Below are 27,742 nucleotides of genomic sequence, written 5' to 3' on the forward strand. Positions count from 1 at the left end.
AACCTGGGGCTTGAACCCACAACCCTGAAGATCATGACCTAAGATGAAATCAAGGGTTGGACACTTAATAGACTGAGCCACCCTGGTGCCCCTATTCATTTTTTTAACCTATGCTTTTTTATAAGTAGAAGTCTTTATAGTTTTTTTTTTTTAAGTTTATTTATTTTGAGAGAGAGACAGGGGAGGAGAGGTTGAGAGAGAGAGAGACAGAATCCCAAGCATGTGGGGCTCAATCCCAGGAACTGTGAGATCATGATCTGGGCCAAAATCAGGAAGTGAACGCTTAACCAACTGAGCCACCCAGGCACCCCTCAGCAGAAGTCTTTAATTTGATTAATTCTAATTTATCATTTTTTTCTTTTGTGGTTTTTAAATTTTTGTATTCCGTATAAGAAAGATTTGCTTACCCCCAAATTGAGGGGATATTCTCCTGTTTTCTTTTTATAGCTTTATAGTTGTAGCTTTTACATTTAGGTCTAGGATCCATCCTGAATAACTTTTGTGTTTAGTGTGAGAGGACTGACATTCATATTTGTCTATATGAATATCCATTTATTATTGCATCTTTTATGGAAAAAAAAAACCTGTCCTTTCTTCATTGGACTATTTTGGCAAAATGCTGAAAATCAAATGAACTACATAAAGCGTGGGTGTACTTCTGGGCTATATTCTGTTCTAGTGTCATATTTCTCAATCAGGCCAGTTTGTGCTGCTTAATTACATATAGCTGTACACTAAGTCTTAGAGTCAGGTAGCATAAATTCTCTACCACTGCTCTTCACTTTTTAAGACTGCATTGGGTATTCCTAGGTTCTTTGTATTTCCAAAGAAATTTTTACTTTTACTTATTTATTTTAACAGGGTTTTTAAATTTTTTTTCTTTTTTTGAGAGGGGGGGGCAACACGTGCGCACGTGAATGGGGGAGGGGCAGAGAGAGGGGGAGACACAGAATCTGAAGCAGGCTCCAGGCTCTGAGCTGTCAGCACAGAGACTGATGTGGGGCTTGAACTCAAGGACTGTGTTATCATGACCTGGGCCAAAGTTGGACATTAAATGACTGAGCCACCCAATTACCCCTAAGAGGGTTTTTAAATAATTTTTAATTATTTTTGAGAGAGAGAAAGAGGGAGAGAGTACATGCAAGTACAAGCAGGGGACAGTCAGAGAAAGAGGGAGAGAGAGAATCCAAAGCAGGCTCTGGGCTGTTGGCACAAAGCCTGATTTCACATACCATGAGATCATGACCTGGGCTGAAATCAAGAGTCAGAGGCTTTAACCGATGAAGCCACCCAGGCACCACCACCCTCGCCTTCCAAAGATTTTTAAAATCAGCTGGTAAATTCAGCAGCCCCCCATCCCCCTCCCCCCCCCCAAATCCTAGCGAGGTTATAACTAGGATTATATTTAATCTATAGATCAAGTTGGGAAAATATGACATTTTCCTTTTTCTTTTTTAAATTAAGAAAAAAATTTTTTTTAAGTTTTTAAATTTATTTTCAGAGAGAGAGAGAGCAGAGGAAGGGCAGAGAAAATCTCAGGCAGGCTCTCTGCTGTCAGCACAGAGCCTGATGTGGGGCTCGAACTCAGAAATCGTGAAACCATGACCTGAGCCGAAACCAAGAGTCAGACACTTAACTGACTGAGCCACCCAGGCTCCAGAAATGACATTTTCAAAATATCATCTTCCTATTCATAAATATAGTACATCTCTGATTTTCTGGGGTCTCTTTAAATTTCTTTAAGCAATGGTTAGTAGTATAATTTTTACCAGTGTTGAGGTTTTTACAGGTCTTTTGTTAAAATTTATTCCTCAGAATTCCTATCCATTTCTTGAATGCTACTGTAAAATGGCATTCCTTTTCATTTTATCTTTTAAAAACTAAGCTGTTACATTCATATAATAAAATGTTCAGATCTTAAGTGAACTACTCCATCAGTTTTGATGAATGCATATAAAACATTTTTATCACCTTAGAGATAGGGTCCCTTTACAGAAGAACCCTCCTCCTATTGGCAACCACTGATTTCACTTCTATCAATACAGGATAGTTTTGCCTATTAATTCATATAAATGGAGCCATACAGTATTTTTGAGATTTTGGCCTGTTTCACTCAGTATGACATTAGTGGCATCATTAGATCATTCCATTTTACTGCTGAATGACATTCAGTGTATAAACATAATATAGGTCATTTATCCATTCTCCCGCTGATGAATATCTGAGTTTCCAGTTTTAGGCTATAATGAATGAAAGTGTCAGGAACATTTTTGAGAAGAAAGCTTTTTGTGAACAATGTTTTCACTTATCTTGGATAAATACCTCAGAGTAAAACAGCTGAGTCATGGGGCAGATACATATTTAACTTTCTAAGTAACTGCCAGTTTTTTAAAGTCATTGTAACCATTTTACAATCCCACTAGCAATGTATCATCTTTTTAATTTAGGTATTCTGGTTAGCCCTATACTAATACGTAACTCTGGTTTTAATTTTCATGGGCCTAATAGCTCATAATATGAAACTTTTTTAATGTATTGATTACCCATTTGTATATCTTATGTGAAGTGTCTGCTCAAGTGTTTTGCTTATTTAAAAAAAATGGGTTGCTTTTTATTATTGAGTTGTCAGAGATCATTGTATTTGTCAGACAGGTGTTGCAAATACCTTCTCCCCATCTGTGGCTCCTCTTTTCATTTTCTTGATGAGTGTAAGTTTTTTTTTTTTAACCACTTTATTGACGAATGATTGACATAAAAAAATCTATACATATTAAAAAAAATTTTTTTAATGCTTTTATTTATTTTTGCGACAGAGAGAGACAGAGCATGAGCAGGGGAGGGGCAGAGAGAGAGGGAGACACAGAATCAGAAGCAGGCTCCAGGCTCTAAGCTGTCAGCACAGAGCCTGATGCGGGGCTCAAACCCACAGACTGTGAGATCATGACCTGAGCCGAAGTCGGACGCTTAACCGACTGAGCCACCCAGGCACCCCAAAAATCTATACATATTTAATGTGCATAACTTGGTGAGTTTAAGATACTGCTGTTTTTGTTGTTGCTACTGTTGTGTTTTTTAATTTACATCCAAGTTAGTTAGCATATAATGTAACAATGATTTCAGGAGTAGATTCCTTAATGCCCCTAACCCATTTAGCCCATCCCCTCTCCCAAAACCCCTCCAGCAACCCTCTATTCTCCATATTTAAGAATCTCTTATGTTTCGTCCCCCTCCCTGTTTTTATATTATTTTTTTCTTCTCTTCCCTTATGTTCATCTGTTTTCTATCTTAAAGTCCTCATGTGAGTGAAGTCATATGATATTTGTCTTTCTCGGACTAATTTTGCTTAGCATAATACCCTCTAGTTCCATCCACATAGTTGCAAATGGCAAGATTTCATTCTTTTTAATTGCCTGGTAATACTCCATTGTGCATACTTACTACATCTTCTTTATCCATTCATCCATCGATGGACATTTGGGCTCTTTCCATACTTTGGCTGTTGTTGATAGCACTGCTATAAACATTGGGGTGCATGTGCCCCTTCAAAACAGCATACCTGTATCCCTTGGACAAACCCTAGAAATGCAATTGCTGGGTCATAGGGTAGTTCTGTTTTTAATTTTTTGAGGAACCCTCATACTGTTTTCCAAAGTGGTTACACCAGTTTGCATTCCCACCAGCAGTGCAAAAGAGATCCTCTTTCTCCGCATCCTCGCCAGCATCTGTAGTTGCCTGAGTTGTTAATGTTAGTGATTCTGACAGGTGTGAGGTGGTATCTCATTGTGGTTTTGATTTGTATTTCCCTGATGATGAGTGATGTGGAGCATTTTTTCATGTGTTGGTTGGTCACATGGATATCTTCTTTGGAGAAGTGTCTATTTATGTCTTTTACCCATTTCTTCACTGGATTATTCATTTTTTGAATGTTGAGTTTGATAAATTGTTTACAGATTATGGATACTAACCCTTTATCTGATATGTCAATTGCAAATATCTTCTCCCATTCTGTTGGTTGCCTTTTAGTTTTGCTGATTGTTTCCTTTGCTGTCCAGAAGCTCTTTTGATGAGGCCCCAATAGTTCATTTTTGCTTTTGTTTCCCTTGCCTCCAAAGACCTGCTGAGTTAGAAGTTGCTGCGGCCAAGGTCAAAGAAGTTTTTGATGGCTTCCTGTCTTACACTTAGGACTTTCATCCATTTTGAGTTTATTTTTGTGTATGGTGTAAGAAAGTGGTCCAGGTTCATTTTTCTGCATGTCGCTGTCCAGTTTTCCCAGCACCACTTGCTGAAGAGACTGTCCTTATTCCATTGGATATTCTTATCTGCTTTGTCAACGATTAGTTGGCCATATGTTTGTGGGTCCATTTCTGGGTTCTCTATTCTGTTCCATTGATCAGAATGTCTGTTTTTGTGCCAGTACCATACTCTCTTGATGATTAAAGCTTTGTAATATAGCTTAAAGTCTGGGATTGTGATGCCTCCAACTTTGTTTTTCTTTTTCAAGATTGCCTTGTCTATTTGGGGTCTTTTCTGGTTCCATACAAATTTTAGGTTTGTTTTTTCTAGCTCTGTGAAAAATGCTGGTGTTATTTTGATAGGGATTGCACTAAATATGTAGATTCCTTTGGTTAGTATTGACATTTTAACAGTATTTGTTCTTCCTATCTAGGAGCATGGAATCTTTTTCCATTTTTTTGTGTCTTCTTCAATTTCTTTCATAAGCTTTCTATAGTTTTCAATGTATAGATTTTTCACCTCTTTGGTTAGATTTATTCCTAGGTATTTTATGGTTTGGTGCAATTGTAAATGGGGTTGATTCCTTGATTTCTCTTTCTGTTGTTTTATTATTGGTGTGTAGGAATGCAACCGATTTCTGTGCTTTGATTTTATATCCTGCGACTTTGCTGAATTCATGAATCATTTCTAGCAGTTTTTTGGTGGAATCTTTTGGGTTTTCCATATAGAGTATCAGATAAGTGTAAGTTTTTAATTTTGAGTAAGTTCAATTCATCAGTTTTTCTTTCATGTTTTATGCTTATGTGTTCCCTATGAAATTTGTTTTGTAAGCAGCAAAGATATTCATCTATTTTTTTCCCAGCAGCTTTATTATTTTAGCTTTCATATTTAAGTTCATGATCTATCTCAAATTTGTCTGTATATGGTGTAAGATAAGGATTGAAGTTTTTTTTTTTTCCTTCTCATACTGGTAATTCAGTTGTTCCAGCACCCATATGTTAAAGAGATTTTTTTTTTTTTAAGTTGCTGGGTGCTCGTATCAAACATCATCTGCCATAGAAGGTATGGGTCGCTTTCTGGACTTTATTCTGTTCATGATCTGTCAATCTTTATATGAATACTACACTGTCTTGATTAGTGTTGCTTAAAATACTAAGTCTTGAAGTCAGGTACCAAGACCCTCTTCTTTTCTTTTTCAAGATTTTTTTTGTTTCTTTCAATCCTAAGACTTTCCAAATGAACTTTTAAATAATTTTGTCAATGTCTAAAAAAAAAGCCTGGGACTGACATCCAAATGATAATGAGTCTTCCAATTCATGAACATGGCATATCTCTCTATTTATTTAGATCCTCATTGATTTCTCCCAGCAATATTTTACAGTTTTCATTGTTGAAGTCTTATAATCTCTTAAGTATATCTCTCAGTATTTTATGCTTTTTTGATATAGATAGTACTTTTTGGTTAGTTTCATTTTCTAACTGTTCATTGGTAGTATGTAGAAATATAATTATGTTTTTAGATTGACTTTGTATCCTGTGACAAAGCTAAAGGATTATTAGTTCCACAAGTTTCCTTGACGATTCCACTGGACTTCTCATGTACACAAACATGTCATCTGCAAATTCAGCTTATTCTTTCAAATTGTCTTTTTTGTTGTTGTTGTTTTTAATTGCCTTATTACACTGGCCAGGACATAAAATTTAGGTCAGGAAAATGGAAGTTCTTACCTTCTTCCTAACTTGAGGGGAAGGGGAGTGGGAGGTAGAGGGATATACAGTCTTTCACTATTAAGTATGCTGTTAGATATAAATCATTCATGTATACCTTTTATCAAAGTGAGGAAGCTGCTTTCTATGCTTAGTTTGTTGTGAGGTTTTATCATGAACATTTCATTTTTGCTTAATAACTATTCTACATCTATGGAAACAATCACATTGTTTTTCTCCTTCATTCTGTTAATGTGTCAAATGAAACTAATTTTCAAATGTTAAGCCAAACATTACATGTGCGGTTTTATTATTCACTTCATAAAATGAGCTGTAAAGTGTTCCCTCCTTCTGTTTCCTAAAACAGTTTGTATAAGGTTAGTATTATATTTTTCCCTGCACATTTGAAAGAATTCACCAATGAAACCATGACCTTCAAGCTTTCTTTGTGGGTTTTTTTTTCTCTCTTACAAACAACTTTTACATCCCCCTCTTTTTTTAATATTTTATTTTACTTTAATTCCAGTATAGTTAACACATAGCGTTATGTTAGTTTTGGCATACAATACTAACATAGTGATTCAACACTTGTTAGTGTTGAACTAACACTACCAAGTTTGGGTTTTCCATATAGAGTAGTGATGGAACTCTACTGTTCCATACTGTGATTCAACACTTCCATATGACACCCAGCTTCATCACTCTTTGTGGGTTTTGGAGAAGAACTTATTTTCATTAACAGATACAGGGTTATTCAGACTTTGTTTCATCTTGTCCCTTTTGTGAGTATTTCTCCAAATTTATTTCACCTAAGTTGTCAAATGTACTGAATTAAGTTATTCACAATATTTCTTTACTATGTTTTTCATGTATACATAGTTTACAATGATAACCTCCTTTCCATTCCAAATATTGGTAAATTGTGTTCTTTCCCTTTCTTCCCTCTCCCATTTTATCTTAATCAGCTTAGCTAGGGGTTACTAATTTTATGGATCTTTTCAAATAACCAAATTCTGGCTTTGTTATTTTTTCTATTATTTTTGTAATATTACATCAATTTTTGCTCTTTTTAGTATTATTTCCCCCTACTACTTACTTTGTGCTTGTTTTTCTAGCTTCCTAGGGCAGAAACTCAGGTTGTACACTACAGATCTTTTTGAATACAAGCATCTAAAGCTATACTTTTTTTTTTCTAGGCAGTTTTAGCCGTACCAACACATTTTGTTATATCATATTTCATTATAATTAGTTAGAAATAGTTTCTAAATTCCCTTGTGATTTTTCAAACCACAGATTATTTAGACACAGGTTAATTTCAAAATATTTGATGTTTCTCTAAGTATCTTACTAACATAATTGAATTACTTCTGGTCAGATAATATACTGTATTACTTTCAAAAATTTCCAATCTATAGTTTTACAGATCAGCACATGGTTCAATCCTGTTGAATATAACATGTACCCTAGAAAGGCATTTAGATTCTTCAATTGTTGGGAACAGAGTTTTATAAATATCAATGAGGTCAAAGTAGTTGACACCAAGTGAACTAAGTTTTTGTGTATTTTGTCAGTTACTGAGAAATATAGGTATTCAAACCATTAACTCTAATTTTGAATTTGTTTATTTCTCTTTAATTCTATCAAATTTTGTTTCACTTATTTTAAAGCTCTGTAACTAGGTATACACCTTTATCATTGTTATATCTTCCTGATGCATTGACTCTTTTATAATTTTATCATTATCAAATAGCTGTATATAATGACACTGGTGATAATGAAAAAAGAGGATGGTTAAGAAGCAAATGGTAAGGGTAAATTTCCAAGTAACTAAATGCTGTGTTTTTAAAGCTGTCATTTTCTCAGGCATGTGATACCTGAACATTGATGAAACTTAAATCTTCTTGGATAAAACCAAGACCCTGCCTCTTTTAGGTTTGAACATTTGAAGAAAAACTTATACAAACTACTTGGATACATGTTTGTTCACATTAGTGAAAAACTGTTGTGATGATAAAAGGATTTTTCATATCATGGTGAAGAATTATCCTTATTGTTAAAAAAGATGTTGGCTTCTATGTTCTGTGTTGAATCAATTAAAAAAATTCGATTGCAGAATGATCTATCATTGTTTCCAGTAAAACGGCTACACCAGTTTCTTTTTAATGGCTCATCAGTTATGGGACTGCCATGAAGGTAATAAGAGGAGACTCATTTAGCAACATATTATTACATCATCTTAACATGAAGCAAGGCCCATCAGGCATTATTAAATTAGACTGAATTTTGCAGAATGTCAGCAGCATTTTATGTACATTAATAGCAGAGTTAAATGTTTCCTTGGGGAATATGCTGAAGAAAAATGGTTTCAAAGTGGTGTTTGGATATAATTTTCCAGTCACCGTTTACATTTCCTTCTATTATCATTGCATGGTTAAGATTTTTATGTTACTTGTGAATAGGCAAGACAAAATGACAGCCAATGTTTTACTGTATTTTTGTTTTCTTTGACCCATGATAACAAATACTGTTTGGGATATAGGTTTTTCTTTGAATAGTAGTGACAGATATTTTTTAACTCTTGTATATCCTAAGTTTACTATTTAGGCCTCAGATCAGCTGGTGCCATCCATTATAATTTTGTCTAGCAACTGCAACATAGGCAGAGCTAAGTAACAGTAATAAATAGCAAAGTATTGTTCCTTTCACAGCAAGGAATTCTTTCACTTGTTTTAAGAGCCCTCCTGTCTTCACTGATGTTTTTGCTGCAGTAAAATCTCTCTTCTCTGCTGAATTTTGGGCTTCCTCTTTGTGGTTCATACATTGCTTCTGTGCATTCTTTACCAACAAATCTTTCCCTCACTTGAATATCTTTAAATTTCTTGTACATAGCAATATTGCTATTTTACATTTCATACATTCCAGTAAACATGTTTCTCTTTTCCATAGGCCTGCCTGATCTCTCCAAAATGCAATAAAAATTGTTAAGCAGTAATCTTATAGCTTCTTCCTTTTTTTATACTCTCTATATGTTTATATTTGGCATATAGAGAACTGGGTTTCTCAAAGTATAATCCCCAGTCCATGTGAATTAGCACTTGCTTAAAATATTAATTCCCAGATCCCTCCTTGGTCAAACAAATTAAGTGAAAGAGTAGTAAGGGCACAGACTAGGAATCTGAGACTGTAACAGCATCAACCGTGTGTTTAGAAGGTTTACCACTTGCTAGATGCACAGTTTTGAGCAAATTACTTAAAACCTCTGGAGAACATCCATTTTTCAGTCTGAAAAACAGGTGTTGTTATTAAACATGATAATGTTTAAAGTTTTGTGGTTTTTTTTTTTTCATTTTAATTTTGTTTAGGAGAGCAGGGTAGAGGGGCAGAGGGAGAGAGAGAATTCTAAGCAGGCTCCATGCTTAGCACAGAGCCCAACGTGGGGCTTGATCTCATGACCCTGGGATCATGACCTGAGCCAACACCAAGAATCAGATGCTCAACTGACTGAGCCACCCAGGTGACCCAAATATGATCATGTTTAATTCAATTCCTGGCTCAGCTAGTTCTCAGTAAATGGTAGCAACTGTTATTACAGTGATATGCATCTAGGTTTAAAGTAAATGTTTTCTGATATGAGAATTAAATCTGGTGTTGTGTACCTGAAGCTAATATAACACTGTATGTTAACTATAATGGAATTAAAATAAAAATAGAAACTGTGAAAAAAAGGAATTAAATCTGGTATAAACATATTCATCTTTGGAAAAACTGTTAAGATTCATCTTTGCAAAATGGGAGAATTATATAAATACAGCTTACCACTAATCCTAACTAAATACCACTACCTTTGCAAAGGGAGTATAAAAAATGTAAGTGGAAACTCATTTAGTGTAAGCATTAACTGATTTATTAGATACAGCTGTAGTTTCAAAGAGCTTAGAATCATTTTTTTACCTTAGGTTTAGCAATAGTGCTAACATTAGACCCATGGCTCTCAAACCTTTTGGTCTCTTAAAAATATTAAGGATTCAAAATAGCTTTTGTAAAGTTTATCTCAGGAATGCAAGGATGATTTAACATACCAAAGAAAATCAATGCAAGTCACCATAGTATAGTAAAGTCTTCTAGCTGGCTTAGCCACTACTGGGCACTGTTTCAACTCATTCTGTGCTCTAGCATTTATCCATGTGCACTCTTACATGCATGCTCCCTCCTCACACATACACTTTCCAATCTATATACAGAGATTAGTGAGGATAAAGGAGGAAAGAATCACTGGGGTTATGAGTTATCCGGCTTGCAATAGGGTTGTGCTAAGGATCTTCTCTCACTTCCCAAAGCCAAGTGAGAACTACAAGAGATTTAATAAGGCACATTTCAAGGAACAGCAATAATGACCTTTTCCTTAAAAAAAAATTTGTTTTTTACATTTATTTATTTTTGAGAGACAGAGCACAAGTTGGGGAGGGACGGTGAGAGGAGACACAGAATCCGAAGCAGGGTCCCGGCCCCGAGCTGTCAGCACAGAGCCCGATGCGGGGCTCAAACTCACGGACTGTGAGATCATGACCTGAGCCAAAGTCAGACGCCCAACAGACTGAGCCACCCAGGCGCCCCAATAATGATCTTTTCTGATAGGACAGTGAATATAATGACTTAAATAAATAATACAAAAATTAAAAAAAAACACCAAAATAGCTTTGTTTTATAGGTTATATGAATAGAAAAATTGTTAAATGTGCATTTGTTTTACTAAATGCTTTCACAAGTACATGGAATTTAACCTTCAGAGACCTACAAAGTAGGTGGAAGCAAAATGCTAATTCTGTTTCTCAAATGAGGAAATCAACACAGAGATAGGATTTAAGGTTAAAAGACCTGTCTTAAAACTATAGGTCAATAACTTCTAACGATGGGATTCCAACCTAGGTCTTCTGAATCTGAATGGCACAATTATGTGGTATGTATTAAATGGGAAAGTATTGTTAGAATGAGAGTTAAAACTGGCTCATATGCCCATGTCTGAAATTAGGGTGGAACTCATGAAAGGCATGTGAACAGCAGAAAACAAATTTCCTACATTCTGCCTTTCCTTTCTTTTCTTTTTAGCTTGATCCTGATGGTAATCTACAGGTGAATTAAGTATTCAGGATTCTCTCTAAAGATGGGGGGGGGGGGGCAGGGAAGCAGAGAAGATGGCCATTAGTAAAAATGCAATATGCTAAAGAATGTGAAGAGTTGAAACAACATTTCCAAGTCAAAGAAACTTTTGGAAGCTTAAAGAATTGGTTAGAGTATAGGACTGAAATGAAAATACTCAGAACAATAAGTTTAACATTACAGGATAGAAAAGCTACACAGAGCAAACGTAGGTTCTTCACATAATTATGTCAGCAACTCTGTTCCTTTTATGAGGAAATATGCAAATTCATTTTCAGAAGTGATAAGCATTTTGTAAAACGGTAGGAGGATAACTTGCTTTGCTTCCACTTAAAATGGAGGTGAGTGTGAAAATCTCTGATGATAGAGAAAGACAGTCTAGTGAACTGGAGAACAGAAACCATTTTAAGTGGAGGGAGAAGAAAATATGTTTAGTTACTAAAATCTTAGCACATTTAGTCACAAATTAAAGGTATAATAGTGAAATAAATCAGATAAATTTCTACCTCTTCTATTAAAGTTCTTATTTGTGTGTTAAAAATGATCTGACTTTTGTATTTATTAAACTTACTTGACAGCCTGGTAATCCGGTGTCTCTGCTGTACAGGGAAAATGAGCCTCTCTCTGACGTTTTTCCTATGAAACAAAAAATATAACTGTATACAAAAATCCTCACTTATTGACAATCAACTCAACTTCTAGACCATTCATAATAACTATACTGTGATTTGGAAGTACAGACAACAAATCAGAAACAAGAAGACAAAATCCAATAAATAAAATTTAAAAAGCTTACTATCATTCCAGTTTAACAAATTCTGATTTTTGTAAAATAGCATGTATTTTATTGAATACTTTCTGCTGTGAAACACTGAAAAAATATTCAAAAAAATGGAAAAGAATAGACATCTATATAGCCAACAGTATGATCCATGTACTTGGTAGAGAGAATAACGTTTTCCCATATTTGCTTCACAGTGAACATTTCTCCTCCTCTTCTTTCTCAGAAATTGAAACAGTGTAGACACAGTTCAAATCTTAACTCAGACCCCAAGGTAACCGTCATCAAAAGGTTAGTGTATATGATCCCCCACCCCCCCTGCATATTTTGAAACTGTTAACATATTTATGTACTCAAACAATATATGTTACTGTCTATATTTAAAACATTTATTTTGTGTGTATCTTTAATACATTTAAAGATGGGATTATATAGTATCTATTCCGTTTGAAATCTGCATTTCCATGCAATAGTATGCTCTTAAAATACATGCGGAAAATAGACACCTGGTTTATTCCTTTTTACTGCTATAAAATGTCCTATTATGCAAACATAACCACAGTTAATCTATTCCCCTACTGAGAAAGAGATTTAGCTTTTTTGCTATCAGGATGGTAAAACAAATAGCCTTGCACATGCGCATATGTACACATAAGACTTTCTCTAGGATAGACACGGAGAAGTGGAGCTGCTGGATTAAAGAATGCACACTTTCAACTTTACAGGTGTTGCCTTACTATTATCTGATGTCATCATGCCAATTTATACTCTTTACAGAAATGTGTACAAATTCCTTCTGAGACTCTATAGTTCAAAAGTAGGATGGTTAAGTGTTAGAAGTGGTATGCACTGGTTCTAGAGGAAGAGTAGGCAGTACTGATACTGAAAGAAGTTCTTACTTGCTTTTCAATACACCAGAGTTTATGTTCAATACAGTAAATTTACAAATATTACAGATTTTAACTAAAGAGTCTCTCACAGACATGTTGCTTAAACAGATTTCCGTAAGGGGGCATCTGGGTGGCTCAGTCAGTTAAGCATTTGACTTTGGCTCAGGACATGATCTTGTGGTTTCTGGGTTCAAGCCCTGCACAGGGGTCTGCAGTGGCAGTGAGGAGCCTGCCTGGGATTCTCTCTCTCTCTCTCTCTCTCTCTCTCTCTCTCTCTCTCACACACTCACTCTCTCACTTGCTCTCTGCCCCTCCCCCACTCGTGTGCGGTCTCTCTCAAAAATAAACTTAAAAAAAATAAGAATAAAAATCTTTTAAAAAAAGATTTCTGTAAGGATCACACTTTGATGTTAGTATCAAAGATGGAGACACAAATAAACAATGACAATGGCAGAGCTAATTGTTTTTCTCCATTCCAAAGTAAAAACAGTAACAATATAACTAAATCTGACCAGCTTTCCAAAATTTTTTAAATTACTAAAGCTAGGGGTGCCTGGGTGCTCAGTCAGTTAAGCATCTGATTTTGGCTCAGGTCATGATCTCACGGTTCATGAGTTTGAGCACCACATCAGGCTCTCTGCTATCAGCGGGCAGAGCCTGCTTGGGATCTTCTCTTTCTCTCTCACTCTCTCACTCTCTCTCTCTCTCTCTCTCTCTCTCTCTCTCTGCCCCTCCCCCACTTGCACCCTCTCTCTCAAAAACAAATGAAATTACTGAGGTTATATGAACTTCCTCATAATTGTATACTACAGAGTTATTAGCTTGTCATTATATAAAAATGTATAGTTTATTAATTTAAAAACTCCATACATAGATGGGATGCTCAAAATTATTTACTGATATGGTGCACATAATTTAAAAAAACTTTAAGACATATGTACTAATATCTGATTAATTTCATTGCCATATACATGCCACACTGGCCAAATGATGTAAAATCATACAACTCTAAATTTAGTATGTACTGACCTGTTAGATATAGAAAATAATCCTTGTAATAACAAAGCTAGTTATTAGAAAATACAGTAATAACTCAGAGTATAATTTCAGAGCCCATTAGACATTATAGCACATGTCTTAAAAAGCACTTACTGGCTATTAGTGATGAAGCACATATTTCAGGTGAAGTAATGCTAACACATAAAAATGCAGATTTATGAGAAAAGGTTAATTAATGTAGTCTATTTGTCTCATAGTCTCACCATAAAGCAATATGTTCTACATAAAGTGCTTTAATTTGCAAAATATACATATGGAATAAAATGGAAAAAAAACTGTTAACTCTCTGAGGATCTATCCTTTACAAGCAAGACCGCTTGTAGGAGTCCAGATGATACACAGGGGTTTTGGACTCTACTCTTCTACTCTTGGAATCTGATCTTACAAAACCACAAAAAGATTGTACTTTTGCAACTGTGACACACACACCATTCCTGTGTCTCATCAAAATGGATCAGAAACCCTGCTGGACCAAGAACATGGCAGAGACTGAAGGGAAATGCCTACTCAGAATGACTGGCAGAGAGATTATGAGGTAAAATAAAGAACAGCACACATTTTTGGTTTGGAGGTATTACTTTATTAATCAAATAAACACATTTATGAGATAATAAAAATCATTCTCAGTACATACCATTTTTTAAAAAGTTCATTTATTTACTTTGAAAAAGAGAGAGCATGGGTAGGGGAGGGGCAGAAACAGAGAGAATCCCAAGCAGGCTCCACACTGTCAGCAAGAAGCCCAATGCAGGGCTTGAATCCATAAAGTGTGAGATCATGACCTGAGCTGAAACCAACTGAGCCACCCAGGCACCCCAAGAAAATACTGCTTTTGAAAACAAATCATGTACCATATACTTGGCAGAACAGAAATGGGAGACTATATTAACATTTTAATTATTTATTTTTTAATGTTTATTTTTGAGAGTGCAAGTGGGGGAGGGGCAGAGAGAGGGGGACAGAGGATCTGGAGTAGGCTCTGCACTGAGTGGTAGGCTGACAGCAGCAAGCCCAATGTGAACTCATGAATGGCAAGAGATCATCACCTGAGCCAAAGCTCAAAGGACTGAGCCACCCAGGTGACCTGACTTATTAACATTTTAAACAAATACCATAGAGTTAAAAAAACAAAACAATGCTTGTTTTTTACCACAATATACCACCAGCTAATTATTGGCTGAAATACTCAATAGGCCCTTCCTACCTTACAAATTCCTCTTCCTGAAATACTATTTAAACAACTAAGAAAGACTTAAAGCTTAACAACAAGTTAAGGTCTATTATATTTTTACTTTCAAAGGTACTAGATCCCCACCCCCCCCCCCCCCGCCCCCAACTGTTGGGAAGAAAAGGAAACAAAGTAAGAGATCAATATTAGCTCTGCTTTTAATAAAGTACAGTTTTCAAGTATAATTTTAATTATCTGTGTGGAGGCTACCTGTTACATTATTTAAGAATATGTAAGCTTTTAAACCTACTTTTCTGTGCCTATTAAAATTCCTAAACTTCTTCCTTTCACAAGGATATTCAAATCAGAGAGAATGAAAACTAATTTAACATATGCTAAAACCATTACAGAGAAGTTTCTTCTGAGATGGAAGGCTGATAGCTTGTTTTTAAAATGATACTTAACCTATTCAAATGAGATTTTGAAATGTAAATACATTTTTATTTCACCTTTCATTTATTAGGAACTAATTATTTCTGAGGGACTTAGAAATTTGGTTACACTTGAAATAGAATAATGCATACTCTCAGTCTGAGATTTAGAAGACATTTATCTTTAATTCTTTCAAAATTACTTTTTTTAAGAACTATTTTCATGAATTAAAATTAATCTTTATTTTATCTCAGGTGTCTGACAAATAACAACTTTTGGTTACCATTTTACAGTTTTCTGCCAAATAATATATATGAAAGGTGTATGTAGATAATTTTAATATATGTCAACTGAACACAGCTGAAGAACTGTTAGTAACTGGCATGTATCTAATTTCCCTTGAATGGTGAAGGATCCATACCATCAGATCAGCTAAAAAAAACCCCGAGATGTTAGCCTAGAGAGGAGAGAATCTGAAAGAAGTGCAGTCTCTGTACTTTTTATATTTGCAGAACTATCATGCTAAGATGGAATCAAAATTACACTATCTGGTCCTAGTGAAGAGACTTAGGAAGAGGATAAAAGTAAAGACATGCGTTCCTTTACCTTGTTATAAGGAAGAAGTCTCAGAAAACAGAATTTCCAATAGTAAAATTACTAGTGTGCAGAAAATTATAGAATATTCCTGGTGTTCTTACTAGTAAAGAGATTTGGGGAATAATTAGCTCTTTTATTGTGGGTTTATTTATTAATGCTGTGGAAGATTTAAGAGACGCTTTTGGCAACCAAGTTACTACTAGTAAATCACAGTGAGTTCATGTTTACTGAACGTTTGGGTATTTTAGAATGAAATGGTCATTCAAATATTTTGTTTACTTTTTCCTACTGGATTGTCATTTACTTGCTGATTTGCAGGAGTTTCTCAAGTATTTTTGATTCAAGACCTTTTATTGTCTCTATGTAAATATTTTCATCCTCTTAATGGTGTCTTTGGATAAACAAAAATTCATTTTAATGTAGACTAATTTGTCCATTTTTTTTATACGTACTGTTTAAAAAATCTCTGCCTATTCCAAGGTAACAAATCTGTTTTTATTTTTCTGTGCTTTCTTCTAAAAGCTTTACTGCTTATCTTTCACATTTAAACCTGAATTTGGTTTTTGTGTATGTTGGTGGTGGTGGAGGGATGTCAAGATACATGTTTTCTCCACAGAGATATCCAAGTGACTTCAGAACTGTTTACTGAAAAGATGATCTACATCTTGAAAGTATCATCATGGCTACTTATGAAGAACAAGCTGTAGGGGAACAAGTGGAAGCAGGGAGACAAATTAGAAAAGTACTGAAATAATCCAGGTGAAAGCTAATGATGGCTTTAGTCCTTCCAACTCACTGAGACAGGTACTATTAAGTCCCTATTTTACTAATGAGGAGAAATAATTTGCCCAAGGTCACAGAATTACTAAGTCGTCAAAAGAACCTAAATACAGGGCTGACCCCAAATTCTCAACAGAATACTATACTGCACTGTTCTTCAGTGGAGGTTCAGGACACAATTCCCAGATTCAGCTCATGTACGTAAGCAATTGGTGGGGCCCAAATATAGTACAGAAATTTTTCTCTATTTAGCCCTCTAAGCAGCCTCTACCAATGAAATGATTTGGCACTATCTATTCTTGCTGAAAAGAGGGATGGATGAAAAATCATCCCCAAAATGATTGGCAGCAAAACCCAACTACTCCAAGGATTGGTTTTGGGTACAGAACATGGTCACTTACGCTGCCTTCACTCACAATAACTGCTGTTCTTTTTAGTTCTCACAAAGGGCATAAGTTAATGTTTTCCCTAATTTGAAATAGCTGTTAGAAAAATACTTATTCTGATCTCATTTCATTGTTCTGGGTCTCAGTTTCCTAGTTTGTAAAATCAACAAGTTGGACAAGATCAGAAGGTGTGTAACAACATCCCGGGAGGCTGGGGCCAAAGTAGAGATTTTTTTTGTGTGTATATATTTAAAACAATTAAAAAATTTAATTGCAGTGGTAGCCATGAAAAAGCACCTTGCAAAGCTCCTACTTCCGGGAATGTAACTGACTGAGAGATCCAGCTGCTATGCTCTGAAATGATTACTTCTGCAGTGAGGCCCACTTGCTTCCATCAACATACTTTGGCAGAGTATGTGGGGGGGGAAAGCACACTTCTTCCTGGGGGACATACATTTCTATGTTGACCAACTTTGGCTCAAGAACTCCCGGGCTGCTGTACTGAACCCTCCTTAGGGTGCACAGCAGTCAAGGACTCTTCCACTCTCTTTCACTCTCAGAGTCTTCAGATTACTGCAGGCAAGGTGACAGGAACCAGCCTTTGCAGACTAGTTATTATGTGCAAGGCAGTGTGAAACATGCTTTACTTACATTGCTGGTACCACTGCTAGTTGTACTCTTCTTCGTACTAGAAATACTCCTAATGCCGAAGAGTGATTGAAGAAATCTGGTAACAGGTATGAGATATGACAGTAAAACTGCAAGATCTCCTACAGATCTCAATCTACTGGCTGTAGAAGCCTTCCCTGTAATACAATCCTGGCCTATATGCTCTATTCCTACCAATTCAAAATAACGTTTTTATAAAGAAATGGCCAGGGACAAAGATATTATGGAAGGTAGAGCTGGCTCAGCATTTATTTCTGAAGCAGTCTAGTGAATACCTGAAGTTCAGTAATTTTAATGAATAGATACTATTTAAGAAATATTGACTTCATGAGTTAATGGCACAAATCAGAACAGTTCCCCTATTTGTCTGAAAGCCAGTATTATTTCAATGTTCATTTTTGTAAGGCATACTGAATTGCACTCATAAATTCAAATTCACCCCATCAGCTATATTTTAAGTGGGCAGAATTAGACTGATTTTTCTTAAAAGATAAAGGCTTAACCTAGAAAAAGAATCCTTGGATGTTTCAAACTGAAATATTTTATTACATATAAATCATGAGAACTTTTCCAGATTTAGTTTTCAGAGGAACAATGTGAAATCCCTACTTAGGCCAATCTAAATATTTGGGCATAAATCTAAATATGATCACAGTTTTATGAGCAGACTGTCTTCCTCCCCGCTTAGGTATCTTTGAAAAATCATTATTTACCTAACCTCTTTGCTGATGGAGAAGCTTTTCCTCTTCTTTTGTAGAAGAACACTACCACAAGTTTCATACAATTTCCATCACACCAACCACTCAGAGAAACATAAAAACACACTATCCTACAAGGTGGGGAAATCTGTAATGCCATTTGGTATACAGCAGAGCAGAGACTTAGGATTCTGGTTACTGGATTCATCTCTTGGCTCTTGCTTCTCTCGTACTGAGTGAACTAAGCAAGTTACACGTCATTTAACATCAACGTCCCCACTCACTCTTTTAGGAAAATCAGCTCAGTAACATGTACCTCACACAGGCCTGCACAGTTTAATTAATGCTTATAAAGTATTTGGAAATTCTTGTCTCAAAGAACCGAGGCCAATGTTAACTATTGGTATTACTGACTTCATGTGGGTAGCAATCGGCTCAAACTTACACACAAAAAATCTAGAAAGGATCTCAAACTAACAGATTATTTTTTTAAAGAAAAGAAAAGAGAGACAGAGGCGTTTAACATAAATGCCTATTTTCTTTCACAACCATTTGTTTAAGTATTATTGGCTAACATTTGTGCCAAGTGCGCTGCTGGCTACATTGAAGATACTTAAATATCTAGTGCCAACAAGCACAGCTGCCGGACTCTCTCTGCCCTCCTCTTGTTCACTCCATGCCAAATTACTCACACAGCTATGAATGATGAGGCAGCAGCACAGGAAACTGCCAAGTGTGAGTGAGATTAGTGATAAACCAGAGGATCCCTATAGAGGTCAGTGATTAGCAAGTTCCCAGTTGTAATCACTTTTCTAACCCAGCCTCTATCTCATCACTTATTTAATCTTAACTCTGCACCAACTTCCTGTGACAGGCATCAGAACCGAAAGCAGGTTCCCAATCAAAAATTCCTGAAGAACTGCTAAGGTACCAATAAAGTATCTCATTATCCTTGGTAAGAGCATACAGTCATATTTGGGTAATTTGAATAGGCTTTAGAAATGGTTTCTTGAGACTAAAACCGGAGATGAAGTAGACCAGGATGCAAACATTCACCAGTCCAGCTATTTTCCTCTATGTTCTCCACGCCTTCCTAAGAATCAGATTCACACAGTAAATATATACAAATAGACAAGGATGAGAAGGTTTACACAAAACAGTATGTTTGCCTTTCAGCCCTGAGAATGCCCAGAGAGAACATTAAAATGCATAACTCAATATAAGGGAGTGTGGTTGATAGGTAGATTGGAAATTAGGAATGAAAAAACAGAGTAGAATAAGACTGTGATCAATTTTAGTAATCTTTCAAAACTTTATGGGTTATTTTATGGTTCACTTTTGCCACATATGGAATACATAACAAGGTATTCATTATAGGTAGCTCAAAATCTAAACGGCCCTTCTCTGAGACATTTTAGTCAATAATTATATTTTCACATTGTCCCTGAACACATATTTACATCTGTATTGCATTGTTGCTTTTCCTTACGTTAAGAATTTAAGTGTTTTCTCACTTAATGTCTCCATACTTCCCTAACCACATGTTGTTTAGAACTTAGAAACAAATTCATCTCATTTTTATACCAAGCTGAAATATTACAGAACTAGGAATTATCTCTTCATCCTTGGCTGCATTTCATGATAAAACATGGTGAATGCATATTCTTTAAAAATAATCAAATAACTTTTGTATCTTAATTTTTATCCCATTCTTAAATAAAAAAGGATTTCAAAATATTCATTTGAGGTTTTACAACTTTCTAGGGACTAAACTGAGCCAAATTTCAACACCTTAATTTTAGTCTACTCCCCTTTTCCCAAAATAAAAAAAGAAAATCAGGTTAAACTCATATCAACAAATAATTTGGCTGGGGAAAGAGAGGGGGGCATATTTTCAAAACGGTCCTGGTAATCATACTTCATTCTGACATACTGTTTCCACCAAATCTTATATAGATGCTTCTCTCAGAAATTTCTTGTATCATACAATGATAAACAGAATATTAAGCTCATTGTTAATTCCTGTGATTTTTCTCACAACTTTCTGTATTTTGGCTGTTTAATTTAAATCATGACCTTACCACGCAAGGTCAATGTCTTTTTTATGGCACTTGGGGACCAGAAGGCAGATGCCACTTGTTTAGGAACACTGGTCTGGAATTCTAGACTTGTTTTGTTTGCATGCCAGGGACAGATTCTACTCTAAGGCTCTATCTATGGCATACAGCCACATGGAGACACAGACAGTATAAGAAAACTGTGCTCTAAAACAGTGGATAATAAATGATTGTTAATTGGCTAGTTTCCCTTGACAGCAAGAACTGGAATAGAAAGAAAGGAACTAATCAATGGAACTGCTACCATTCACCAACTATGTAGTCAGAAACAGAGTAGTAAAATGAAACAAGCATGGAAATGAAGAGTCAGAAGGGTCTATTCCTGTCTCTGCTATGAAGTAGCTGTCTGAAACAGGTAAGTTGTTAAACTCACCAGGCCTCAGTTTCTTCACTTGGAGAATGGGGTGGAGTAGAGCAAATTTGATTTGGGATATCTCTTTCTGTTTTAATATCCCATCAAACTGGCATGCCCATCTATTTTGCTATTAATCAAGCACTCTGCTTCTGACAGAATGTAGATCTGTGAACCACCAGTAGTAGGAGGACGAAGATAAACTGCTAAAAAATACAGAGATTTCTGCAGAAAGGATAAATTCAACAACACAAGAAACAACAGGTGTTGGCGAGGATGTGGAGAAAGGGAAACCCTCTTGCACTGTTGGTGGGAATGAAAACTGGAAAGCCACTGTGGAAAACAGTGTGGAGGTTCCTCAAAAAGCTAAAAATAGAACTACCCTACAATCCAGCAATCCTATTACTCGATATTTACCCAGAGAATACAAAAATACTAATTCAAAAGAATACATGCACCCCAATGTTTATAGCAGCATTATCTACAATAGTAAAATATAGAAACAACCCAAGTGTCCATTGGTTGATGAATGGATAAAGAAGAAGTGGTGTATATATACAATGGAATCCTACTCAGCCATTAAAAAAGCATAAAATCTTGTCATTTGTGATGGCAAGGAAGGAGCTAGAGAGTATTATGCTGAGCAAAGTAAGTCAGTAAGAGAACAACAAATACCATATGATTTTACGCAAATGTGGAATTTAGGAAAGAAAACAAAGGAGCAAAGGCGGGGAGAGAAGAAAGGCAAACCAAGGAACAGACTCTCAACTATAGAGAACAAACTGATAGATGGTTACCAGAAAGGGGGGTGGGTAGGAAATGGGTTAAACAGGTGATAGGGATAAAGGAGTGCACTTGTGATGAGCACCAGGTGATGTATGCAAGTTTTAATCACTATACTGTACACCTGAAACTAGTAATATTACACTGTATGTTAACTGGAATTAAAAAAAAAACTTAAAAGAAATGTTAACTGGAATTTAAAAACAAACTTTAAAAAGGGACTTCTGGAATAATGTACAGTTAAAAAAATGATGTGTATAAGCAGTTTATCATACATTTGTTTAATACATTGAGGTATTTTACTGGAGGAGCCAAGATGGCAGAACAGCATGGAAGTTTTTTTGTGTCTTGCGTCCATGAAATACAGCCAGATCAACACTAAACCATCCTGCACACCTAGAGATATTTTACTGTGAATACGGTATGTTGAATATGACAAACTGAAGTCAGTATACTTAGGGTTACCAAGACTTTACTTTATTTAGATTAAGAAAAGCTCCGAATGTTAATAAAATTTCTCACTGGAGCTCAACACCCTCCACCTATCTAATGCAGAAAGGTAAGTACTTTGCACACCACAGAAAATACACAGATACAGAGCAAATGAAAGGAGATGATTCTATTTTGTTGTAACACATGAGAAAATGGCCAAAAGGGAGTCTTAAATTCCCTCTGTGGTCTGCTAAGATTTACATATGATTCTTGCTACATAATAGGTACTGAGGGCAAAATATGAGACATTCAGTTTTCCTTTCTTCTTTTTTGAAAATGTTTATTTATTTTGAGAGAGAGACAGAATATCCCAAGCAGGAGATGTGATGTGGGGCTCTATCTCATGAATCGTGAGATCACAACCTTAGCTGGAATCAAGAGCTGGATGCTTAATCGACGGAGCCACCCAGGTGCCCCAACACACTCAGTTTTCATTGAGTGGCTTCCAGTATTGCATGCAATTTACTGCCATCCTACCTTTGCAATTTGAAAACAGGTAAAGGCTGACCTCAAGTGCTCAATGAGTTATAATCCAAATTAATTTGTGAGTCAGGCATAAATCAAAATAAATATTTTACATATCAACTCATTATAAATGGCTATACAAATCAATTTTAAGTCACAGAAGAGCTGTATATAATATTTGTGGAAGGGAGGAATGAAGGAAGAAAGACTGACGAAAAGAAAAAAAAACTGTAATAATTTAGGGAGGAGGTATGGGGAAGTGATTATCAACAGAGACTCTGGATGTAGACTAAGTAGGTTTAAATTCCCATTCTGGAGTAATATTGGCTTTCAGACAAATAGTATTTTATTTTGTATTTTAATGAAGTCATTGAAATAGATTATTCTCTAACCTCACTGTACTTTAGTTGCCTCAAGTGTGAAATGGGATAGTAACAGTTTCACTTCACTGGTTTTTTGTGAGGATAAAAATGTACTGACAAGGGGCGCCTGGGTGGCGCAGTCGGTTAGGCGTCCGACTTCAGCCAGGTCACGATCTCACGGTCCGTGAGTTCGAGCCCCGCGTCAGGCTCTGGGCTGATGGCTCAGAGCCTGGAGCCTGTTTCCGATTCTGTGTCTCCCTCTCTCTCTGCCCCTCCCCCGTTCATGCTCTGTCTCTCTCTGTCCCAAAAATAAATAAAAACGTTGAAAAAAAAATTAAAAAAAAAAAAAAAGAATGTCTTTGTTCTTTTAAAAAAAAATGTACTGACAAAGTGCTTAGAAAAAATGGAAAACACAAGATAAGGCCTAATTAGATATTAGTTATTATTCAAATCAAAACCATACTGAGATACCACCTCATGCCGGTCAGAGTGGCTAAAGTGAACAAATCAGGAGACCACAGATGCTGGAGAGGATGTGGAGAAACGGGAACACTCTTGCACTGTTGGTGGGAATGCAAACTGGTGCAGCCGCTCTGGAAAACAGTGTGGAGGTTTCTCAAAAAATTAAATATAGATCTACCCTATGACCCAACAATAGCACTGCTAGGAATTTACCCAAGGAATACAGTAGTGCTGATGCACAGGGGCACTTGTACCCCAATGTATATAGCAGCACTTTCAACAATAGCCAAACTATGTAAAGAGCCTAAATGTCCACCAACTGATGAATGGATAAAGAAATTGTGGTTTATATATACAATGGAATACTACTTGGCAATGAGAAAGAATGAAATCTGGCCATTTGTAGCAATGTGGATGGAACTGGAGGATATTATGCTAAGTGAAATAAGTCAGGCAGAGAAAGACAGTTACCATATGTTTTCACTCATGTGGATCCTGAGAAACTTAACAGAAGACCGGGGGGAGGGGAAAGGCGGGAAAAGAAGTTACAGAGAGGGAGGGAGGCAAACCATAAGAGACTTAAATACTGAGAACTGAGGGTTGATGGGGGGGTGGGGGAGAGGGGAAAGTGGGTGATGGGCATTGAGAAGGGCACCTGTTGGGATGAGCACTAGGTGTTGTATGGAAACCAATCTGACAATAAATTATATTTAATAAAAAAAAGATACTATTTTTTTAATGAAATACATTGACTAAAAAAATCTCTGTATGTGTATCTTGAATATCAATGGTTGATGAAAAAGGCTTAAACAGAGAAAAAAAAGAAAGGCAGATTCCAAGGAAATAATTTAAAGGAAGTTTTGGACACTTCAAAAGGTTTGAGAATTCTTTATGCTTTTCCTTCCATTAAATTTCATTAAAGGTTGATGGCCCCACTCTTCCTTTAGCATTCATGAGTGGGTCTATCTCTACCACTATTTGTATACTTAGCCACAATTAAGTTTCTTTTTAAAAAAATTTTTTTTTTTTTTACATTTATTTATTTTTGAGAGACAGCGTGAGCAGGGGAGGAGCAGAGACAGAGGGAGACACAGAATCAGAAACAGGCTCCAGGCTCTGAGCCGTCAGGATACCGCCTGATGTGGGGCTCGAACCCACGAACCGTGAGATCATGACCTGAACCGTAACAGACTGAGCCACCCAGGCGCCCCAATAATTAAGTTTTTGTTCACATTTGAAATAAAAAGATTTACCAAAGAAAGCGTGCATGATATGGAAAAGGTTGTAAGGGATCTGAAGATATTTGAAGGTATAAAACATAATCTAAAATGAATTTTAACAGAGTTATAGATTCTTTAACAAAGTGGGGACAGAATAGATAGGCTCAGTGTAATCCTTAACCTGCTTATTCTCTTTTTCCCAGAGGCTGGGGAAAATGGGACTACTATGGGTCGATGGTTGTAAGCAACTGGATTCAATATAGCTTGGTTGTTGTCTGAAGCTCATGGGGGAAGTAGGAGCAGACCACCCTGAATAGATAAAAAGGTGTTACAGAGCATTAGTGTGTAAAGAGATGTTGTGATGTTCACTATTTAAATGTTTTCATCTAAGGAAGAACCTGTAAGTACAAAAACCACTGGAAAATATAGAAAATAAAAAGTAAAAAGCTTGTTTTCAATCTCTTGTTACTCTGTGTGCTTCGACTATATACATTTAATACAATTATTGATATCATAGGATTTAAATCTACCATTTTGTTAGTTGTTTTCTATTTGTCTCATGTGTTATTTCTTTTTCAGCCTGCTTTTGAATTGAGTATTCCAGTTAGTCTTTCCTACTGGCTTTTATTTATATTAGTAGAGTTTGCCCTCAATTTACAAAATCTATCTTTAATTAGTATGATCTACCTTTAAGTAATTATGTAAGAGTGTAAGAATCTTTCAATAGTATACTTCCACTATCCTCCCCTCCATCCTTTGGGTTAATGTTGTCACACAGTTTACTTTTACTTATTTATATACCCCACATACAGTATTACTATTTTTGCTTAGAAATTTTATTATTTTATAGTGTAATTAAAAATAAGAAAACATGGGCCTCCTGGATGGCTCCATTGGTTGAGCATCTAACTCTTGATTTTGAGCATTTAACCCAAGGTCATGGGACTGAGCCCCACATCGGGCTCTGTGCTGAGCAGGGAGCCTGCTTAACATTCTCTCTCTCTCTTTTTCTCTCTCTCTCTCTCTCTCTCCCTCTACCCCACTCACTCACTCTCTCTAAAAAAAATAAAATAAAATAAAAATAGGGGCACCTAGATGGCTCAGTTGGTTGAGTGTCTGACTTTGGCTCAGGTCACGATCTCATGATTTTTGAGTTCAAGCCCTGCACTGGGCTTTGTGCTGACAACTCAGAGCCTGGAGCCTGCTTTAGATCCTGTGTCTCCCTCTCTTTCTGCTTCTCCCTCACTCATTCTCTCTCTCTCGCTCAAAAATAAATAAAAATATTGAAAAAATAAATAAAAATAAAAGTAAATTTTGAAAATAAAGAAAAGTGTTTTTTACACTTACTTTCATTTTTACCAATTCTGAAGCTCTCATTTCTTTTTATAGATGAGCAGTTGGCATACTCTGAACCAAAGTCGGCCTGCTTCCTGTTTTTGTAAATAAAGTTTTATTGGAACACAATCACATCCATTTATTATGTATCATCTATGGCTGCTTTGGGACTATAATGATGGAGTTAAGTAGTTGTGACAGAGATTTGTCTGACTTACAGAGTTTCTGGCCCTTTACAGAAAAATTCTGCTGAGTCCTGATGCACATCCAAGTTTCTGTATAGTGTCACATTCCCTCTGCCTAAACAATTCTATTTTAGTTACTGTACCTCAAGTCTGCTGGGGATTTTTGTGTATCTGAAAAAGTCTTTGCCCTCATTAAAAAAAAATATCTTCAATTAATATGTAATTCTTGATTGACAGTTTTTCTTTTTTTAAAGTAATCTCTACACCCAACATGACCCCAAGGATCAAGAGTTGGATGCTCCACTGACTGAGCCAACCAGGTACCCTACTTTTTACAATTTTAATAAATAATACTTTAGAGATGTTACTCTATCCTCTTCTTGACTGCAAAGATTTTAATGAGGTGTCTGCTGTAGTTTATTTTTATTGCTGACTATATATATATATATATATATATATATATATATATATATATGTTTTTCTGCCTCTGGCTGCCTTCATGATTTTTTCTTTATTGCTGGTTTTCAGCACTTTGAATACGATAATTCTAGGCATGTGTGTGTGTTTTGTTTTTTTTAATCCTGGATCTATTAACTTTTCTCTCTTCCTCTACATCTGAGACTTCAATCACACATGTATTAGGCTGTCATTGTCCCATAATTCTGTCTTTTATCACTCTTTGTGCTTCAGTTGGGTTTATAGTCTACTGATGATCCTAAAGGAATTCTTCACCTTAGTATGTCTTTTATTTCCAGTATTTCAATTAAATCCTTATTATTTCCATTTATTTGCTAAAAATCCCCTACTTGTGCATGTTGTACACCTTTTCCACCATATCCTTTACTACGTTAATCAGAGTTACTTCAAAATCCTTGTCTGATAGTTCCAAAGTGCATCATCTTTCAGTCTGGTTTTGCTGATTATTTTGCCTTTTGACCTTTCTTCACTTTGCTTATGTGCAAATCTTGTAATTTTGACTGAATGCAAGACCACTGTGTATAGAAGAGCAAAGAATGAACTAAACAGTGTTTAGGTCTGGAAATAAGCATGCCTCTTCTTGTTTAAGGCCTTTGGTGTGGAAAAATCAGTCAAATTAATCAGGAGTCTAGCTGAATATGATTGTTGTGTGGTTACCTTCAGTTGATCAGAGGTTTCAACTCCCTCTAATGATTGGCTGCTTTTGCCTAGTGCTTAGCACATGGCTGGGTGCTGTAGGACTTTTCTCAGTTAGTATTTCATCCTCAGCTTTCAACAGATCCTATAAAACCTGTGCCCCAGAGTGTGTGTCTCTCCATGCTTTTGCCTCTCCCATAGTGGTAGACTGCTGTTGCTTTCCTATCCCTCATCTCTTCTTCCCTCTAAGAGTGAAACTCTGCTTTACATCTAAAGATGACCTTGGGTTGGAGTTTTCA

General features: G+C 36.0%; 1 protein-coding gene across 8 annotated transcripts in view; it reads right to left on the reverse strand.

Annotated features, from left to right (window-relative positions):
- The window catches only part of TCF12 (transcription factor 12), a 386,235-nt gene that overhangs the window by 104,492 nt on the left and 254,001 nt on the right, over window positions 1–27,742 (reverse strand). For all 8 annotated transcript variants that reach the window (XM_043555341.1, XM_043555339.1, XM_043555338.1 and 5 more), the window contains one exon: window positions 11,669–11,733. In XM_043555341.1, coding sequence (XP_043411276.1) covers window positions 11,669–11,733 — 65 coding nt within the window. The remainder of the gene's footprint in view (window positions 1–11,668; window positions 11,734–27,742) is intronic.

Source organism: Prionailurus bengalensis, chromosome B3, assembly GCF_016509475.1.
Source record: "Prionailurus bengalensis isolate Pbe53 chromosome B3, Fcat_Pben_1.1_paternal_pri, whole genome shotgun sequence".
Taxonomy (NCBI): Eukaryota; Metazoa; Chordata; class Mammalia; order Carnivora; family Felidae; genus Prionailurus; species Prionailurus bengalensis.